The sequence below is a fragment of the Synchiropus splendidus genome, chromosome 13, assembly GCF_027744825.2.
Source record: "Synchiropus splendidus isolate RoL2022-P1 chromosome 13, RoL_Sspl_1.0, whole genome shotgun sequence".
Taxonomy (NCBI): Eukaryota; Metazoa; Chordata; class Actinopteri; order Syngnathiformes; family Callionymidae; genus Synchiropus; species Synchiropus splendidus.
The window spans coordinates 12,014,797-12,030,136 of NC_071346.1; the positions used below are offsets into that span (position 1 = coordinate 12,014,797).

The following is a 15,340-nucleotide window of genomic DNA, read 5'->3' on the forward strand; positions in this document are numbered from 1 at the left end:
GTGTTGCAACGAACAGACAGTGTTGACATGAATCATAAAAATAATGGAATCATAAAATAAAAATGCTTTATAATCTCGCTAGAATCTTTAATAGTAATGACACACAGGGTTTTGTGGAATACGACATAAGGATTGAGCGTTTCTTGGAATCATGTGACGTTTGAATTCACTCCCCGTCTGGTCACCTGCTCATTGTTTTGGAGAAAAGATAGCAATCAGATCGTATTCAAAACTTGTGAAACGTTTCGTGTGTCGCTTGTGACACAACAGGTTGACCCTGCTGAGGTCAGGCCGAGAGCAAGCGGCCAATCGGGAGCCTCCGTGGCCAACCGGCTCGACCAATCGGAGAGCGCAGCGCGGAGTCAGAGGGGACAGCTCGCGCAGATAAAATGTTTGACTCCCATCCATCCTCTCACACATCCTCTGACTCCTCTGACCCGAAACACATCACGACTTTTTCCACGACACCTGGAGGACCGGAACGGAGACACACGGTGATCGATTTAGTGGCAGAGTCGAAGAAAAAGGAGCAGAAAAGAGACGGCCAACAGTGTGCGGCGGATTAAAGCTCGGCGTCTTTAAGAGAACCTGACAGAGAGGTCAGGAGTTATGACGGCGATTGCTGGAGGTTTACCCAGAATGATGAGACCCACTCCACACCAGAACTACCCCAGAGGAGGATACTCTTTGGAAGGTACGAAAACTTTTTTTCAGAAGTTATAAAACAATGGTATGGAATGATGCGGGGTTGTTTAAACTGCACGCACCGGAACTGCTTTATCTGTTTGAAGAAGTGCGTTATTTTGCACCCTTTTTATTGACTTATTTACATCATTATATTTTCATAACTTTACGTTTGTTCTCCCAGTGTCCACTCCGTTGGGACAAGGCCGTGTCAACCAGCTCGGTGGAGTCTTCATCAACGGAAGACCTCTGCCGAATCATATCCGACATAAGATCGTGGAGATGGCTCACCACGGCGTGCGCCCCTGCGTCATCTCCCGGCAGCTGCGCGTCTCCCACGGGTGCGTCTCCAAAATCCTGTGCCGGTACCAGGAGACCGGGTCCATCAGGCCCGGAGCCATCGGAGGCAGCAAACCAAAGGTAAGTCATTTCAAACTGTCGGAAAATGGACAGAAATTTATGGAAGGCAAGATGGAAGCTTTATGTGATGGTATTTATTTTACTTTAAAAATTATATTTTAAAGACGACAACTCTCTTTTTTTCTCTCAATTGAAGCAAAACGCGTCTCCAGAATTGGACAAGAAAATAGAGGAATACAAGCGCGAACACCCGGGAATGTTCAGCTGGGAGATCCGAGACAAGTTACTGAAAGATGGAGTGTGCGACAGGAACAACGTCCCGTCAGGTAAGCACATAAATACAAGGAGTCATTTACGCAGAACCTGGACACTTTGAATTGACTGTTTTTCCTTCCCTCTTTGGTGCCAAGTGAGCGCCATCAGTCGCATTTTGCGATTCAAGTTCGGAGGAGTTGGAGAGGATGAAGAGGACGACGATGAAGTGGTGAAAAGGGAGATGGAGGAAAACGAATCCCGGACAAAACACAGCATCGATGGGATTCTAGGAGACAGATGTAAGTCTCTTGAAATTCCTTGCGCTACCGTGGCTTGAACTGAGATGAGATGTTGAGTTCTGAGATACTTTTTTTTGCTGCTTTCTTGATCTGTTGCTATCATTCTGAAATCAACTGTTGCATCAACAATACTCACAACTGTGGCAACCCGCTGACACTCTGCCGCACCTGTACACACTTTTCATTTTATACCTTCGCTCTCAAGACCGTTTGCTTTTCTGAGTCTGGTGAATTAACCCGGCTTCAGTATCAAGTCGAACAATCACTTGTCAGTCCCTTGAAAACTCCTGCAACTGTATCTCCAGACTTAACTGTAATATTTCTTTCGTATTGCTCTGAACATTTGTACCTAGTCTCATCCAATACTGCAGATATAACTGTATTATAATATTGACATGCTTTTGAAACACAGTTGTTAATTCATCTCTTAATATTATTTCAACTTTAGTATATAATTGACAATTTATTTAGCAACATTTTTGCTTATAATAAAACTGCTTATGTTTATGTTCCAACCACTGATGAAATATAAAAATATACAGACTTATTATTATTGAATTTGACTGAGCTTCGAACCCTCACACATAAACAATTTTGCTGCTGTTGTTTCATTGTTTTTAAAAATGTACCTGAAAAAAGCTGCCATTTTACTCACGCAAGATACATTGACCATGGCCTGTTAAGACCTAAGTTGTGAGAGTTACTGTCATGTTTACCTTTCAAAAAAAAAAAAAATGTAGACCACAACTACTAGTCTGTATGATGTTTTATATCAGCTCACAATAATCTCTCTGCAATATCAATCTTAAAAAAAGTCATGCTGAACAACAATTTGAATTTCAATGATATAAAATGAGAACTTTAAATGACAGATCATTTGCATTGCCAAGACACATACTTAGATTTTTACAATTAAAATAACTGTTGACACCAAAAGTAGCACTTTAACAAACACCAGTACTTGTACAACCACTGCTATTTTACCAAGATACATCCTACTGCAATGACCATGGCCTGTTAAGACCTAGTTGTGAGACTTAGTGTCAAGTTTACTTTCTTGAAAAAAAAAAAAAGTAAAAAAGCAAACCACAACTCCTACACAGTATGATGTTTTGTGTTGCTCACAGTAATCTCTCTGCAATATTAAATAATACTGCTAAACACAACGATTTGAATTTTAATGGTATAAAAATACAACTTTAAATGCCAGATCATTAGCACCACAAAGATACATATTTTGATTTTTGAATTAAAATATTGAGACCAAAAGTAACATTTTAACAAACATCAGTATTTGCATATGGAGCAACAAGTCATGCATTTTTTTCCAGTACCATGTTGTACATTTATAGTAAGAATGATCACACCGTTAGGGAATTACAACATTGACTTCCCTTATGGATGCAAGTTATTTCTGTGTTATTTTTATTTTGTGAGCTTAACAGACATTTTAGAAAAATGAAGGGCTTAACAAAACATAAGTTAAATATTTGACTAACTGAGGAGCCTGCGAGTTTCGTCTTCGTCTTTTTTTTTTTTTTTTTTTCCTCAAACATCCAATCGGACACTTGAGGATGAACTTCAGGGACAAAGCGCGGAGAGTCCATTGAAACTCACACCTCAGTTTGAGGCGCACAAAAGCCAAAGTGCAGTGAGCGGCTCAGTGGTGTACAATAAGACGCCAGGGCCTTTCAGAGCAGAGGAAAGAAAAGGGAGAGAGAAAGCTGGGCTCACAAAAGATTGCTAGAAGACATTATGAACTGGCAATGAGCGATGAATTATTCAGGGAGCACAAGGCCATTGCTAACTTTCTCTGCTCTTTAAAAACCTGGTGTTGATCTAAGAGTGATTAAGGGAAAAAAAATCTGTTATAATGACGAGTAAACTATTATTAGTGATGCCGTTTTAGTGTCAAAATACACAGAGCTAGTTTGTAAATTTTTTTTTCCGGACTGGTGAGTGTAACACACTGAGCTCGGGGAAACCCTTCTCGCCACTAGATTAAATCCAAACCCATTATTCCTCTCCACTTTCATCTCTGACAAAGTCCGCCCCTTTCCTTTCCGCCTTGGGGCGCACGCATTCAGACCAGATCTATAGCCACTTAGCTCCGTGTCTTCAGGCCCGAAACACTGACCGCAAAGTTGTTGACTCCGATCTTCTCATTTCAACTTTAATAACCAACTATATTGGTGGATTTTTAATGCAAACACTTGCTTATATTATTGATACCGCCTTCAGCCACAGTTGGCTAGTATCCTCTATTCATATACACAGCAGCAGTATTTCTTTATTGCGTGTCTTTGTGGAAGTGGTTGTTGTTTTTCCCTTTTATAGTCCCTCATTAGAATGTGAAAAGGGAGGTTTTGGGTACCAAGAGAGTGTCTTCTGGCCAAATATTGATTAAGTAGGTGTTTGTAGAGGCTATTGTTGTGCCGGAGAGAGGCCTGTTGCTCTCTGCCCCTTTCTCCTCTGACGCTATTGTCGGCTTTCCATAAGTGCTGAGATCAAAGCTGGCTCATTTAGATTTATTTGTCTGGGAAACGTGGAGTTTTTTTTGGGGAGTTTGGCGTGAACTAAGCAGATCAGGAGGGAGTCGATGCTGTTTTGGGAGTCATTGAAAATCTTTGTTACAATCGACAAAATGCTTGGGTTTAAAATCTGAAATATAAATGATACTTTTGGGTCACATTATTTAGGTGCTAATAATGAGTACAAATTCAAGGGTCTTTACATGATTTTTAATGCCGGCAACCTTTGGGAATATTTGTCGTCTTGACCTTTCCATTGAGGTAGTTATTGTTATTTGACTAATGAAATCCATAAAAGGCGAGCTGGCCACTCTTGCATTATCCGTTTATGGCAGCGGGGGTGAAAGGCAGGCAGAGAAGTAAGGGGGAAGAAAGCTCAGAAATGCAAACAGTCAAAGGGATAACTTTTCTTTAAAGGGGATCCTGCGGTGCCAAATTGAATGAAGCCAGTTCTTTCAAATGTGCCATGGTGAACGCAGTCAACATGTAATAATTGGTTTCATTGAGGTGCATTCCAACAATCTGCTGCCATTCTCCCGCTCCCTTTGTGCCGCGGCAGGCAAATAGCCCGGGGGACAGGAGGAATCAAGTGCTGACAAAACATGAAAGATTTAGCTGCTTTTGTCGCCGGTGCTGAGTAGGACTTTGTTTGTGTAAATAAACTGGGTTAGTGGCTCCCTGCGACTTTGGGTTTTATCTCCGCGGCAGAAAGTGCTCAGGACTGACAGAGTTGCAAGGTGTATTCCCAACTGTTGTGTCGACGGTGTGTGTGTGCGGGTCACTAATCCAATTTTTGTTGACTCTAACTTGCAGAGAGCAAATGAAACAGTTCAGTGAGGGAACTTGGCTGATCAGAAACATATCCCAAGGCTCGCTTTCTATTTCCCGGATCGTGAGTTTAATGATAACTTAAATGGGCATGTATCTGTTTCTGATTCCCGGACTCTTTCACTCCGCTCTCCCGACTTCAAAAAGCAAAGCGAAAGTCCACACAGGCTGATCTGCAACTGAATGCCCAGTCTATGCTTCATTAAAGCCTCTTTCTCCGCTGGCACCCGCATTGTGATCCCACCAATATCAATTCAAAGGACAATTAATGAATTCAGACCAACTTTGAAGTAATGAGCCGGGGTCCTGCCCCGAGCCTGCCCCTCGACGCTGATGTACTCTCCGCATTCTCCCCGCTCACCCCGCAGACACTGCGCAGCGACTACAAGAGAAGCGACGAGCAATGGAAGGTCAAGGGGAGCAGCCCCGATGGAGAAAGAGTTTTCTTTCTCCCTGCAAGTATTAGCTGAGCTAAACTCTGTGATGGGGAGGATAAAGGCCAGGGAAGAAAAAAGGAGTCAGGGGCGATGGACTCTGTAAAGAGGAGCACAATGGGACAGATAATTGAGTAAAGCCAGACAGCGTTGTCAATCACTTAACTTTGTTTAGCCTCCGTTTTATGGAGCCATTCCCTTTTCGCGCAGTACTTCTCAAACTCTCCGAGCCAAGTAACTTGAAATATGCGGAGCTGTTTACAAAATACCAATATGTTCTTCTTCATGGACCCTACTGTGAGAAGTGAAAGTGGCTGTGTCGCATTAGAGCTCGCATCAGGGAACAGTAAAACTGACAATTGATTTTCCTCCCAATCCTCCCTGACTGATTCTGTTTCATATAAACAAACATTTTTTTTTTAATTTCCTCAAAGAACTGAGAGCAGTCATGTCTTATGAAGACGTGGGGCGGACTGATCTAGCGGCGGAACCGCATAAAATAACAAACATCTTGAGCTCCCTTGAACAAGATCTGTAGTTTTATCGAGTCAGTTCCCGGGTCTCCAACCATGTTTTCTCTAGGTCCGCTCATTGTTATTGGTAGCGTTCATAAAAAAAAAAAAACAAAAAACAAGAAACAAAACTGCTCAAGACACTTGTGGTAAAGGTGCACAGTTGTTGGGGGGAAAAGGAATGTAATGATTTCTTTCCTGTCTGTGGACCGCCTGTGAAGCTTGGTCAGAGGGTCAGCGCTGAGGTTGTGTTCGCAGCAGAGCGGTGTAAAAGTTGCGAGAAGGTCAGGGGCCAACCTTGGGTCACTTGACTGTTAAAACTATCAGGCCCCTTGAAGGAGGTTACGATAATGTTTGGCATCCCTGAGCTCACTTCGAATGTATCTTGATTCTGTCACTTGTAAAGCCAGGCAGGGCCTTTCACGATTTGCTTGCTTGTTGGTTACACTTAGCTGGTTAGTGCCCATTTGACTGGAACGTGTGGCAGACTGGCCTGTTGCTGCAGCCCCGTGTGGGCTCCATGCAGATGCTTTGTGTCGGCCCCGAGGGTGGAAATGCCACCGTGAAACTGTCACCTAACTGAGCCGCAGTGGAACTAAATAATAACCGCCCCACGCTGGGCCCTGCATAATGGCCACACAGCGCCGTTTGTGGCCTTTTGTCTTACATCATCGAGGGATACATCGTTCAACGTCATATCACCCGTTATTTCTTTGTGCCGACCTCCACAGGTTATTGACATCATTTTTTCCCCTTCACATCATCATCTTCCCTCTTATTTCCCAGGCAGCTGCAGGTTCCCGGGGGCTCTTTAGCAAGTCAAGTGAGCAGCCCACTCACTGCCATTTTAACTATTAACCCCAGCTGAGTCCATAAGCTGTCAGTTAACCATTCTTTTCCTCCATCTGCTCTGGCTCGGCAAGGCCCGCCAATATTTTATTCAGTGGCCTCCGCTCACTATGAGCTCTGGTCTGACAAGGCCTGATCTACTTCCCTGGTCAAATAACTAGTTCATTTGTCTCTTCTGCTCTTTGTTTTGGGTTGAGGACACATGTCACCGGCTCAATTACCTTCTCTATTAACAACCCTGGGAGGAAGGGCTTGTCAGTCCGACTAAACTCCACCATAAACTCTCGCCTTTTGCACCTCATCTCTTTCTCTAGGACCATGCCTTTGTCACTTCCTTGTCTGATACATTTAAATCTCAGCGGCACAAGCTTGAAAATCTTAACTTAAAAAAGTGGCACGGCGATCGCCCTTTGAAATGTCAGTGTTCGTATCAAAACGTTGTGAGTTCGATTTTGAAACGCAGCCTGTTGCATACACTTGTTGTTCACCGCTGCTGAAGTACATTTCACAGGTTCTCAATTGTGTTCCTGCTATCTTAACAGTGCATCACCCAGTCTATCTTTGTTATGAAATGTCAGTTTTAAGGGTAATTCCGCGGCAGCCCTAATCTCCGCTTCAGGGATGATAATATATCTTTCAATTAAGATTCTTGTCGGAGCCGCAACTAGACTGTGAGCGACTGTGGAGCAATTTCAGCTCCAGTGCGGCTTTAGCGCCAGCGTAAAATTTGATTTGGGTGTTTAAGTAAGAAGGTCGAGGCCTCCTTTTGTGCGTTTGGTATCCTCCTTTGGTGCTTGCCGTGGGGAAAGTGTGGGAACGGCCTGCTCCGAGAAGGCAGTCCAAAGATGTCCAAGTTGTGAGTGTCCACTTTTCAGGATGACCTTCAGACTCCTTCGCTTGGCACTCACAACAGCATCCTCTTCAGGTGCCCCCGGCCTCGCATCCCCGCTTCTTGTCAACCTTACCCATCCCTCCCCCCACTCAATGTCCCTCAGGCAGTTGAGGGAGGGGATGAAGGAGCGCACCCCTGCTGTGCCCCTCCAAAGCCCCCAGTGGCCCTTCTCTGGACCCCATTGTGCCCTCCCTTCTTTCCACCCATCATTCCCCCACTCAGTCGCTTGGCCCTACAGCCCCCCATCCCATCCTACCACCCCCTCCCCTGCTGGGCAGGTGACAAGCTCCTGAATGCGGGCTCTGGCGTCCCTGATGGCTCCTACAGATGGAGCGTGGTAATCGGACCAATAGAGGCCTGCCACAGGCTTTCCCCACTATGATACAAAGACTTGGCCACATCACTTCCATAAAAAAGAGGGAGAGAGGAAGAGTGCGTCGGAGAAAGCGCATGGCAAAGGATGACAAAAGCAACACTGTCATGTGCCATTAAGGGAGAGTCTGTGACTGAGTGTTTTCTCCCCCTATAAGTATATATACAGTGAAAGAGGGAAAGATAGAGATCCACCCCTATCACAAGATGAGTTACGCAGCCAATGGAAAGCTTTTACTTTGAGGCATATTACACCCCTCACCCCGGTCCACACCTGCATCTCATTGTGTTTGAGTTCAGATTTTATCTTTTGAAGCATTCCATGTAACAAATAGAACACGCCAATTCCAATAAGTGTGTAAGGAGAAATGCAGTTTTCTCTTCTTGACTTTTATGTTTTGCTAGATCTAGTCGTCTTGGCGAAAACAAATCCACAGAGCAAAGTAGTATCGGTGCCAGCGTGGCACTCTAGCAGAGTCCCTGCACTGGCAGGCTGAGGGCACTACCTGCATTCCTTAAGACCAAATCCGTGTGAAATGCCTGGTCAGACTGGCCACCAGCATTTCCGGCTTGGCTCCAGGGCCTGGGATAGATTCCTCCTACCCCCCTCCATGTCTGACTTGGCGCTTTTTAATTAAAGTTTTAAATCTGGAGGGCAGGAGCAGAAAAGATACCCCCCCCCTCCCCCGGTCTAAACCATCTCGCTGCTTTCACCTGTCTCCATTTTCAGATATTTCTTTTCATACAAGAGGAGTTGCTTTTTCTAAAAAAGTGCAGTGAACCCTCCTCAACAAGTGGATTTGCGAGGAGAATCTTTCCAGCCCATCTGCGCTGGCCGCATTGACACCGAGCAGACGTAACAGATGCATGTTTGTGAGTCGGAGAAAGAGATGGGGGATCGCAGACATGAAATTGGGGACAATGACTGGCTGTCACGGTAGTTTGTGATGCCTAATCATTATTTAATAGACGAGTAACCTCCCCCTGGATGAAGCACTGGGCCTTCAGTCTCAAGTTTTAGGCCTTCATTGATTTGGGCCTTCTGCTGAATTAGCCTCCAATAGTGGTCTCCAAGTTACCCACTCGCTCTCTCCTACCCTCAACTGAACAAATAGATTAAGAGCCACCTGCAAAGGGCTGTCTGTCTTTCACCACTGAGACCCAATGGAAGTGCACAGCACAGCGAGAAACGGAGAGACACTGTGCCCCAGGCAATAGATGCCCTGAAGGGATCTGGTGCTCTTTAATCCATGTTCAAGCAAACTCCAGCTTTTGATCCCCTCGGGAACGTCTTAGGATTTTACAATTCCAGGAGGAGTCTGAAGTGCTACGTGTTGCATTCACAAGAGTTCTTTGTCTTTCATTTGTATTGCAGCTACTTTAATTGTGTGCCGGCACATCGCCAACAGCTTAACTGTTGCAGCGGTTTGGGGAATTGTTGGTTGAACTTCATGTCTGAAAGGGGGAAGCAAACCTCTCACTACAGGAAGTCCATTCCAACACATATACCGATGGGATTGTTTCAGTCTCAACAGTACCATTCTCATATTTACTTCTGTCTTACAGCAAGTCACTCAGACGAAGGGTCGGATGTCGACTCAGAACCCGGCCTGCCGTTGAAGAGGAAGCAGCGACGTAGCCGGACCACATTCACCGCCGAGCAACTGGAGGAGCTGGAGCGAGCCTTCGAGCGCACGCACTACCCTGACATCTACACACGAGAGGAGCTGGCTCAGAGGGCCAAACTAACAGAGGCTCGAGTGCAGGTTAGAGACCCTTCCCAACCATCCGTGACCTTACTTATACGTATCATGTGAGTGTTAAATTGCCATGGGATGTCGCCATGCATTCCATACATCTAATAGACACACGGTCCCCTCTTGACATCCCTCGACCCCGTGTCAGACACCCTTCCACACATCCAGACACAGACAAACCCAGATTTACACACTGCACCCACTGTGTAAGGGCACACTCCTATTTTTGTCAGGGCTATGTGTTAAAAGAGGGCATGTAAGGATTCCCAAATACACGCCTCATTGACATAATGTGCTAATGCAGACTATAATAACTGTAACAGCCCTCTGGCGTTATCTGAACCCAGTGACATGTCGGATCAACAAAGATGGGGTGTCTGCGGTTTGACTCTCACGTGTCCAGATACACATCAGTCCTGCAGTCTGAGGCCTCACACACATTTAGACAGGAAAAACATCAGGGATGTGACAAGAGTCTCTTTTTGTTATCGAGAAAAGGGTAAACATTTTTTTCTCCTTTCAGGTTTGGTTTAGCAATAGGAGAGCTCGATGGAGAAAGCAAGCAGGAGCCAACCAGCTCATGGCTTTCAACCACCTCATTCCTGGTGGTTTCCCTCCATCTACAATGTCGAGCCTTCAGCCGTATCAGCTGCCCGACAGCCCCTATCCTGCTACGTCCATAGCTCAAGGTGGGAAGCGTAACAAACTTTACTCAGGTTTGTTGTGTTCAAATGAGGCTAAACAACTATTTATTTGCAGCGTCTGAGCCAGGAACAGTCCATCGACCACAGCCTTTGCCTCCCACCTCCGTCCACCAGACTGGACTGAGTTCGCCACCGGGTTCCCAGGACGGAACTTCCGCATACTGCTTGTCTTCGGGACGTCACAGCTTCTCTGGATATTCAGACAGCTTTGTCGCTGCGACTGGACACACCAACACTGTCAACCCTGCTATCAGCAACAGCCTCTCACCACAGGTACGTCCTTGTCTGGTTCCGTATCATCCGCCTGACAGTGAGAGATCTCACTGTGTTCTGCTTGAGGAAAACAAAGACGGCTGCAAAATGCTATACAAAAATACCACCCAGACGAAAGACAAGTACTGTTGACAATAAGGCGGATTTTAAAACTGCTTGGGGCATGCAATCTATGGCAAAAAGACTTTATTGTGTTTGATATCAAGCAGCTACGGGCACTTTTTGAGCAAATGCCAAGCTTGTTTTGTCAGTGTGCCTCTGCTTTATGATGAGACAAGTACATTGGAAAACATTCTAAGTAGTGAAAATGAAATCCACTTTTGACCCTGTGCCATGATCTTGACAAAGATGTGTCAGCTCTGAACATCTTTCTTCGGTCGTATCCGTTTAGTCTGATTAGCAATTCGATAATTTCAAGAAGTGCTCAATGTCAATCTTGGCGGCCGACATCTTTGATGAGATCGGAACGTCCGCCGATGACACAGATCAGAAGTGAAAAGACAATTATGGCCGATTACACAGTCATCACTGTCCATCAGCGGCTCCCGACCAGCGCCGCGGACGCGCTAACAGCCGGAAAACGAGCTTTTAACAGCCACAAAGGGTGGCGAGCTGGCACGCAATGCATGCTGGGTATTCATTCCCATGAGAGGGGATATCAGACTCCTGTCAAGCACTGATAAAAAAAAAAAAAACTCCTGCGGCAGTTGCTTTAAAAGTGTTCACTTTCTAGCACGTGTGAACCCTCCAGGTAGCAGAAGGGCTCTTCACTCTCAGGCCAAAGGTGCAGCGTATGGTTTAAACATTAACCTCAGCCCGGAATGGACGGCTCATCTGGCAGAGGCCGGAATGTTGCGTCTGTCTGGAATTCCAATCACTGGGTGTTTTGGCCACCTAATAGATCGGGATGAAGAAACGTGTCCGCTTGTAATACAGTGTGTAATTTATGCAAATGACTCACTGTGTTGGCTAATTCATTTTAATTTGTGTATTCAGTGCAGCTGGTGACTGCAAGATGCTTTTAATACCTCAGGTGGGGATGTAATTATTTTATGGAAACGGCACCGGTTTTAAAAGAGGATTTTATTTAACACCCTATTAAAAGCTGTTTGCTGAATTCCGTCGACATTCACCTTTTCTTTGGGCACGCTGAGATCTCACAATAATAACTTGGTTTCATGCTGAAATATTATTGGAGGAGTTAGACGATGACCGAGGTTTGGGTTCTCTGGCTCCTCGGAGCTGATCTGGTCGCATACCTAAGGAATCCGTTCTCACCAAGGAAGCGAGCGGCTGGGATTTGCACCCCCCTGAGACCTAATCTGCGGAACAACCTCAAAACAGACACACGGTCAGAAGGGGCTGCCGTTTGGTTGGTGCAGACAAACGTCCTGGCCGTCCAGTTTTTATTGATCGTGGTAGAACATTTAAGTCTGAGTTTTATTCCGTTATTTGCTACAAGCTTCAATGCAATGCAAAAATCTAGAAAGCGGTAGCTTTAAACTGTTCTAGCTAGCAAAACACAACTGACAATACACAAGTATTGTCATCGCAAATTTTATAGGTTTCTTGCTGGTAAAACAGGTATAATACAGTCACGGGCCATAACTCTTCCTCTGTGGCTCTTAAGAATCCATATATTTTTAAAATATTTTCATGACTTTCTTTCTCACGCAAACCTGCTGCAGCTGTTCCCGATGTATCACTGATACCCCGCACCCCTGACATCAGAGCGAAAAAGCTGGTGCCTGCGTCTACACACAGAGAGACACTGACTGTTGCGAACACCGATCCGGAGACAAAGCTCCCACTCACACTCCCACACCTATTGTTCCCACGTACCCTTTGGCCTCTTTACCCCGAGCCTCAAAGGACGCAGGGGTTTTAAGACACCAGGAGAAAGTGAGGGACCTCTTTTTTTATTGCTTTCACACACACACACATACACACTGATATTTAGCTCATAATACGTGTAACAAAATATGGCGTGTGAAGTATATGGCAGCAGCGTGAGGCTCAGCCCCTCAAATCTGAGACTATGGTCTCGGGTTTTGAGAGGCGGCGTGATTCAGAGCCTGTTTTGATTTAGCACTGAGGAAGATGAAGAAAGAGCTGAGCCAAAAGGCAAAGCTTTTACATTACTGTTTGATCCATGGTACAAACAGGGTAGTGTCCAATAGAATAAGGATGTTTCGACTCTGCCTTAGAAACAGGAGTCATCCAGAAGTGCCGTCCTCAGGAGAACTGAAGGCGATTCCATGGGGGAGAGAATTGTGGGCTTCTTTGTGTGGGCTGCTGCCCCCATCACCCCACATTGGACAAGCAAGAAAATAAATAGATGGGCCAGTTTAACTGACCACATTTCTCTCTTTTCCTGTCTACAGGTGATGGGCCTCTTGAACCCCGGCGGTGTTCCACATCAGCCCCAAACTGACTTTGCCTTGTCCCCACTGACCGGAGGGTTGGAACCGAATGCCAGCATGGCCACCAGCTGTCATGGCTCTCAGCGACTGGAGGCTTTACCCGGCCTGACCAGTATGCCTGCTCTTCCCAGCAGCCAGTCTTACTGCCCCCCATCCTACACCTCCCCAGCCTATGCCGTGGACCACCACCCCTCGTACCAGTACGGCCAATACAGTCAGAGCAAGGTGAGCCTCGTATCCACTTGAAAGCCAATATCGAACCATAAAAATCAAGCTTGCGAAGAAAACATAGGTAGCAGCAAGTAATTGCGAGGGCTATGCGGCGAGTAAAATATGGCTGAGTTGTTTATTTAGCTTTTTTTCAGCGTAACCAAAACCACGCTAATTACAAAACCCTTCTGATGAGCAAGCGTCTCAAATCACCGCCGCACGCTCGCGAGGTTACCACCGGCAGAGGATCCACTTAACTCTTAGGCGCACATTTTCACTCTCCTGCCGTGACCCCGTGTGATGAGCTCGCCCTCTGATGCAGCTCACCCAGCCATGTAACAAAGATAGCAACCCGAATGTTAGGAGCCACTTCCTAAAGCGTGTTTGACAGGAGGGAGGGGTCCGCGTGGGTCAGAGCTGTGTTTTGTTAGCGCTGATCTGAGCGGCACTACTCCATTTTGACTCTCCATCAGTGGCAACATCTTGATGCCATTAATTTGGAGCGTCCTGGGAGAGACCACTTGTAGCTTTTTTGATTTGCGAAATGTGTGTATATTAAAGCACAAGCGTGTGTGTTTGTGTGTGAGTGGGGCTCTTTAGCAGGGGGCTATTATGGCCCTTGGCAGGCTGGGATTAGAACCATGTGTCCCACTGGAGGTCAGATCCAAAGTTGCTATTGATCAGTGGAGCAGAACCGGGATCAGTCGAGCTAAAGCTAAAAAGAGTCCAGTACTCGGAAATTTCACCGACCAGCGCGATGTTTAGCATTACTTCTCTGGAACGCAAGGTCGGCAACTGACTTCCTGTTTAGCTTCAGTGAAGCTAAAACCATGTTTACATCGTGCCCTGATGTGTTGCTTTACAGTGCTCAACGCGAGTCTTGTCTAATCAAATGTTATCTTCCTCAGGTGCCTTTCATTATTTAAACTCCACAACGTGACAAACCCGACCACCAACATCCTTAAGGAGACAGAGCAAGAAGATGATTGGTCGAGCAGGTCGAGGTGTTCCCCACACAACCTCCTGATGGAAACAACTGTTCGGCGCCTCCCGTCTATTTTGAGAAGAAAACAAAATGGATATATCCGTCTTCGACTTTGTAAGCTGAATCAGACTTTTAAAGAATTTTGTTTGGGTCCAGTCTGGAAGTGGACCACATGAGGGTACAGCACGTCCTCATGAAGAGTCTTAAAATAAACTGTTCTACTTTACACCGATTTGACTGGTATTGACATCGATGAAATTGAAATATCACAGAGAAAGAACCACAGTAGCCCAAAGAAGTGCAATACATTCATACCTCAGTTGATGTGAAGGAAACAAGGATCTTCAACTTTCATTTATATGTTTGGTTGTGTGCACTGACCAATCAGGGGAAATGGTGGACTTGTATACGAGATGTCAATAAGCCAAAAAGGAAAATATTTTTTTTCTGTCTTCAATTACTTTCCATGAGAAATGTCCCGATGATTCTTATTTATTTAGTTTTTTTTTTCTTTTTATATTGTGTTCTCTAAAGAGCTTCCACATGTCTTATTCATTTGTGATTCATGTTTTCCTCTTGCTTTTCTACTATCTTCACTCTTCATATAATGATTTTGTTGTAAATGTTCTGTGTACAATACAGCACTATTGACTATTTATAATAAACTATATGAAAAATACACAGATTTCTTGGTTGTTTTTCTTTGTAAAGGAAATCTAATCTAATCAAAACAGTGGCGGCGAAGGTTTATCCAGATCACCAAACTAAGATAGTTGAACTCACCTAACCTGGGTGGTTATGGAGAGTGTTTAACTGTTTAACTAAATTAATTTTTTTATTCACTTAATGTATTTTTATTCTAAATTTAAAGATCTTATTGTGTCAAAATAATGGCACATTTCTAAGTCTACTTCATTTTTTGCAAGTTCATGACACAGATATTAACTACATATCTAAAAAAAAATAGTAACA

The 15,340-nt window shown here is 45.0% G+C and overlaps 1 protein-coding gene across 1 annotated transcript; it reads left to right on the forward strand.

Annotated features, from left to right (window-relative positions):
• Positions 1-443: 443 nt before the first annotated feature.
• Positions 444-14,993, forward strand: pax3a (paired box 3a). The gene is made up of 9 exons (XM_053882737.1): positions 444-694; positions 869-1,104; positions 1,241-1,370; positions 1,455-1,598; positions 9,583-9,782; positions 10,297-10,462; positions 10,533-10,750; positions 13,135-13,398; positions 14,292-14,993. Exons 1-9 carry the CDS (start codon positions 610-612, stop codon positions 14,307-14,309), a joined length of 1,461 nt encoding a protein of 486 aa, XP_053738712.1. The 5' UTR covers positions 444-609; the 3' UTR covers positions 14,310-14,993.
• The last annotated feature ends 347 nt before the right edge of the window (positions 14,994-15,340 follow it).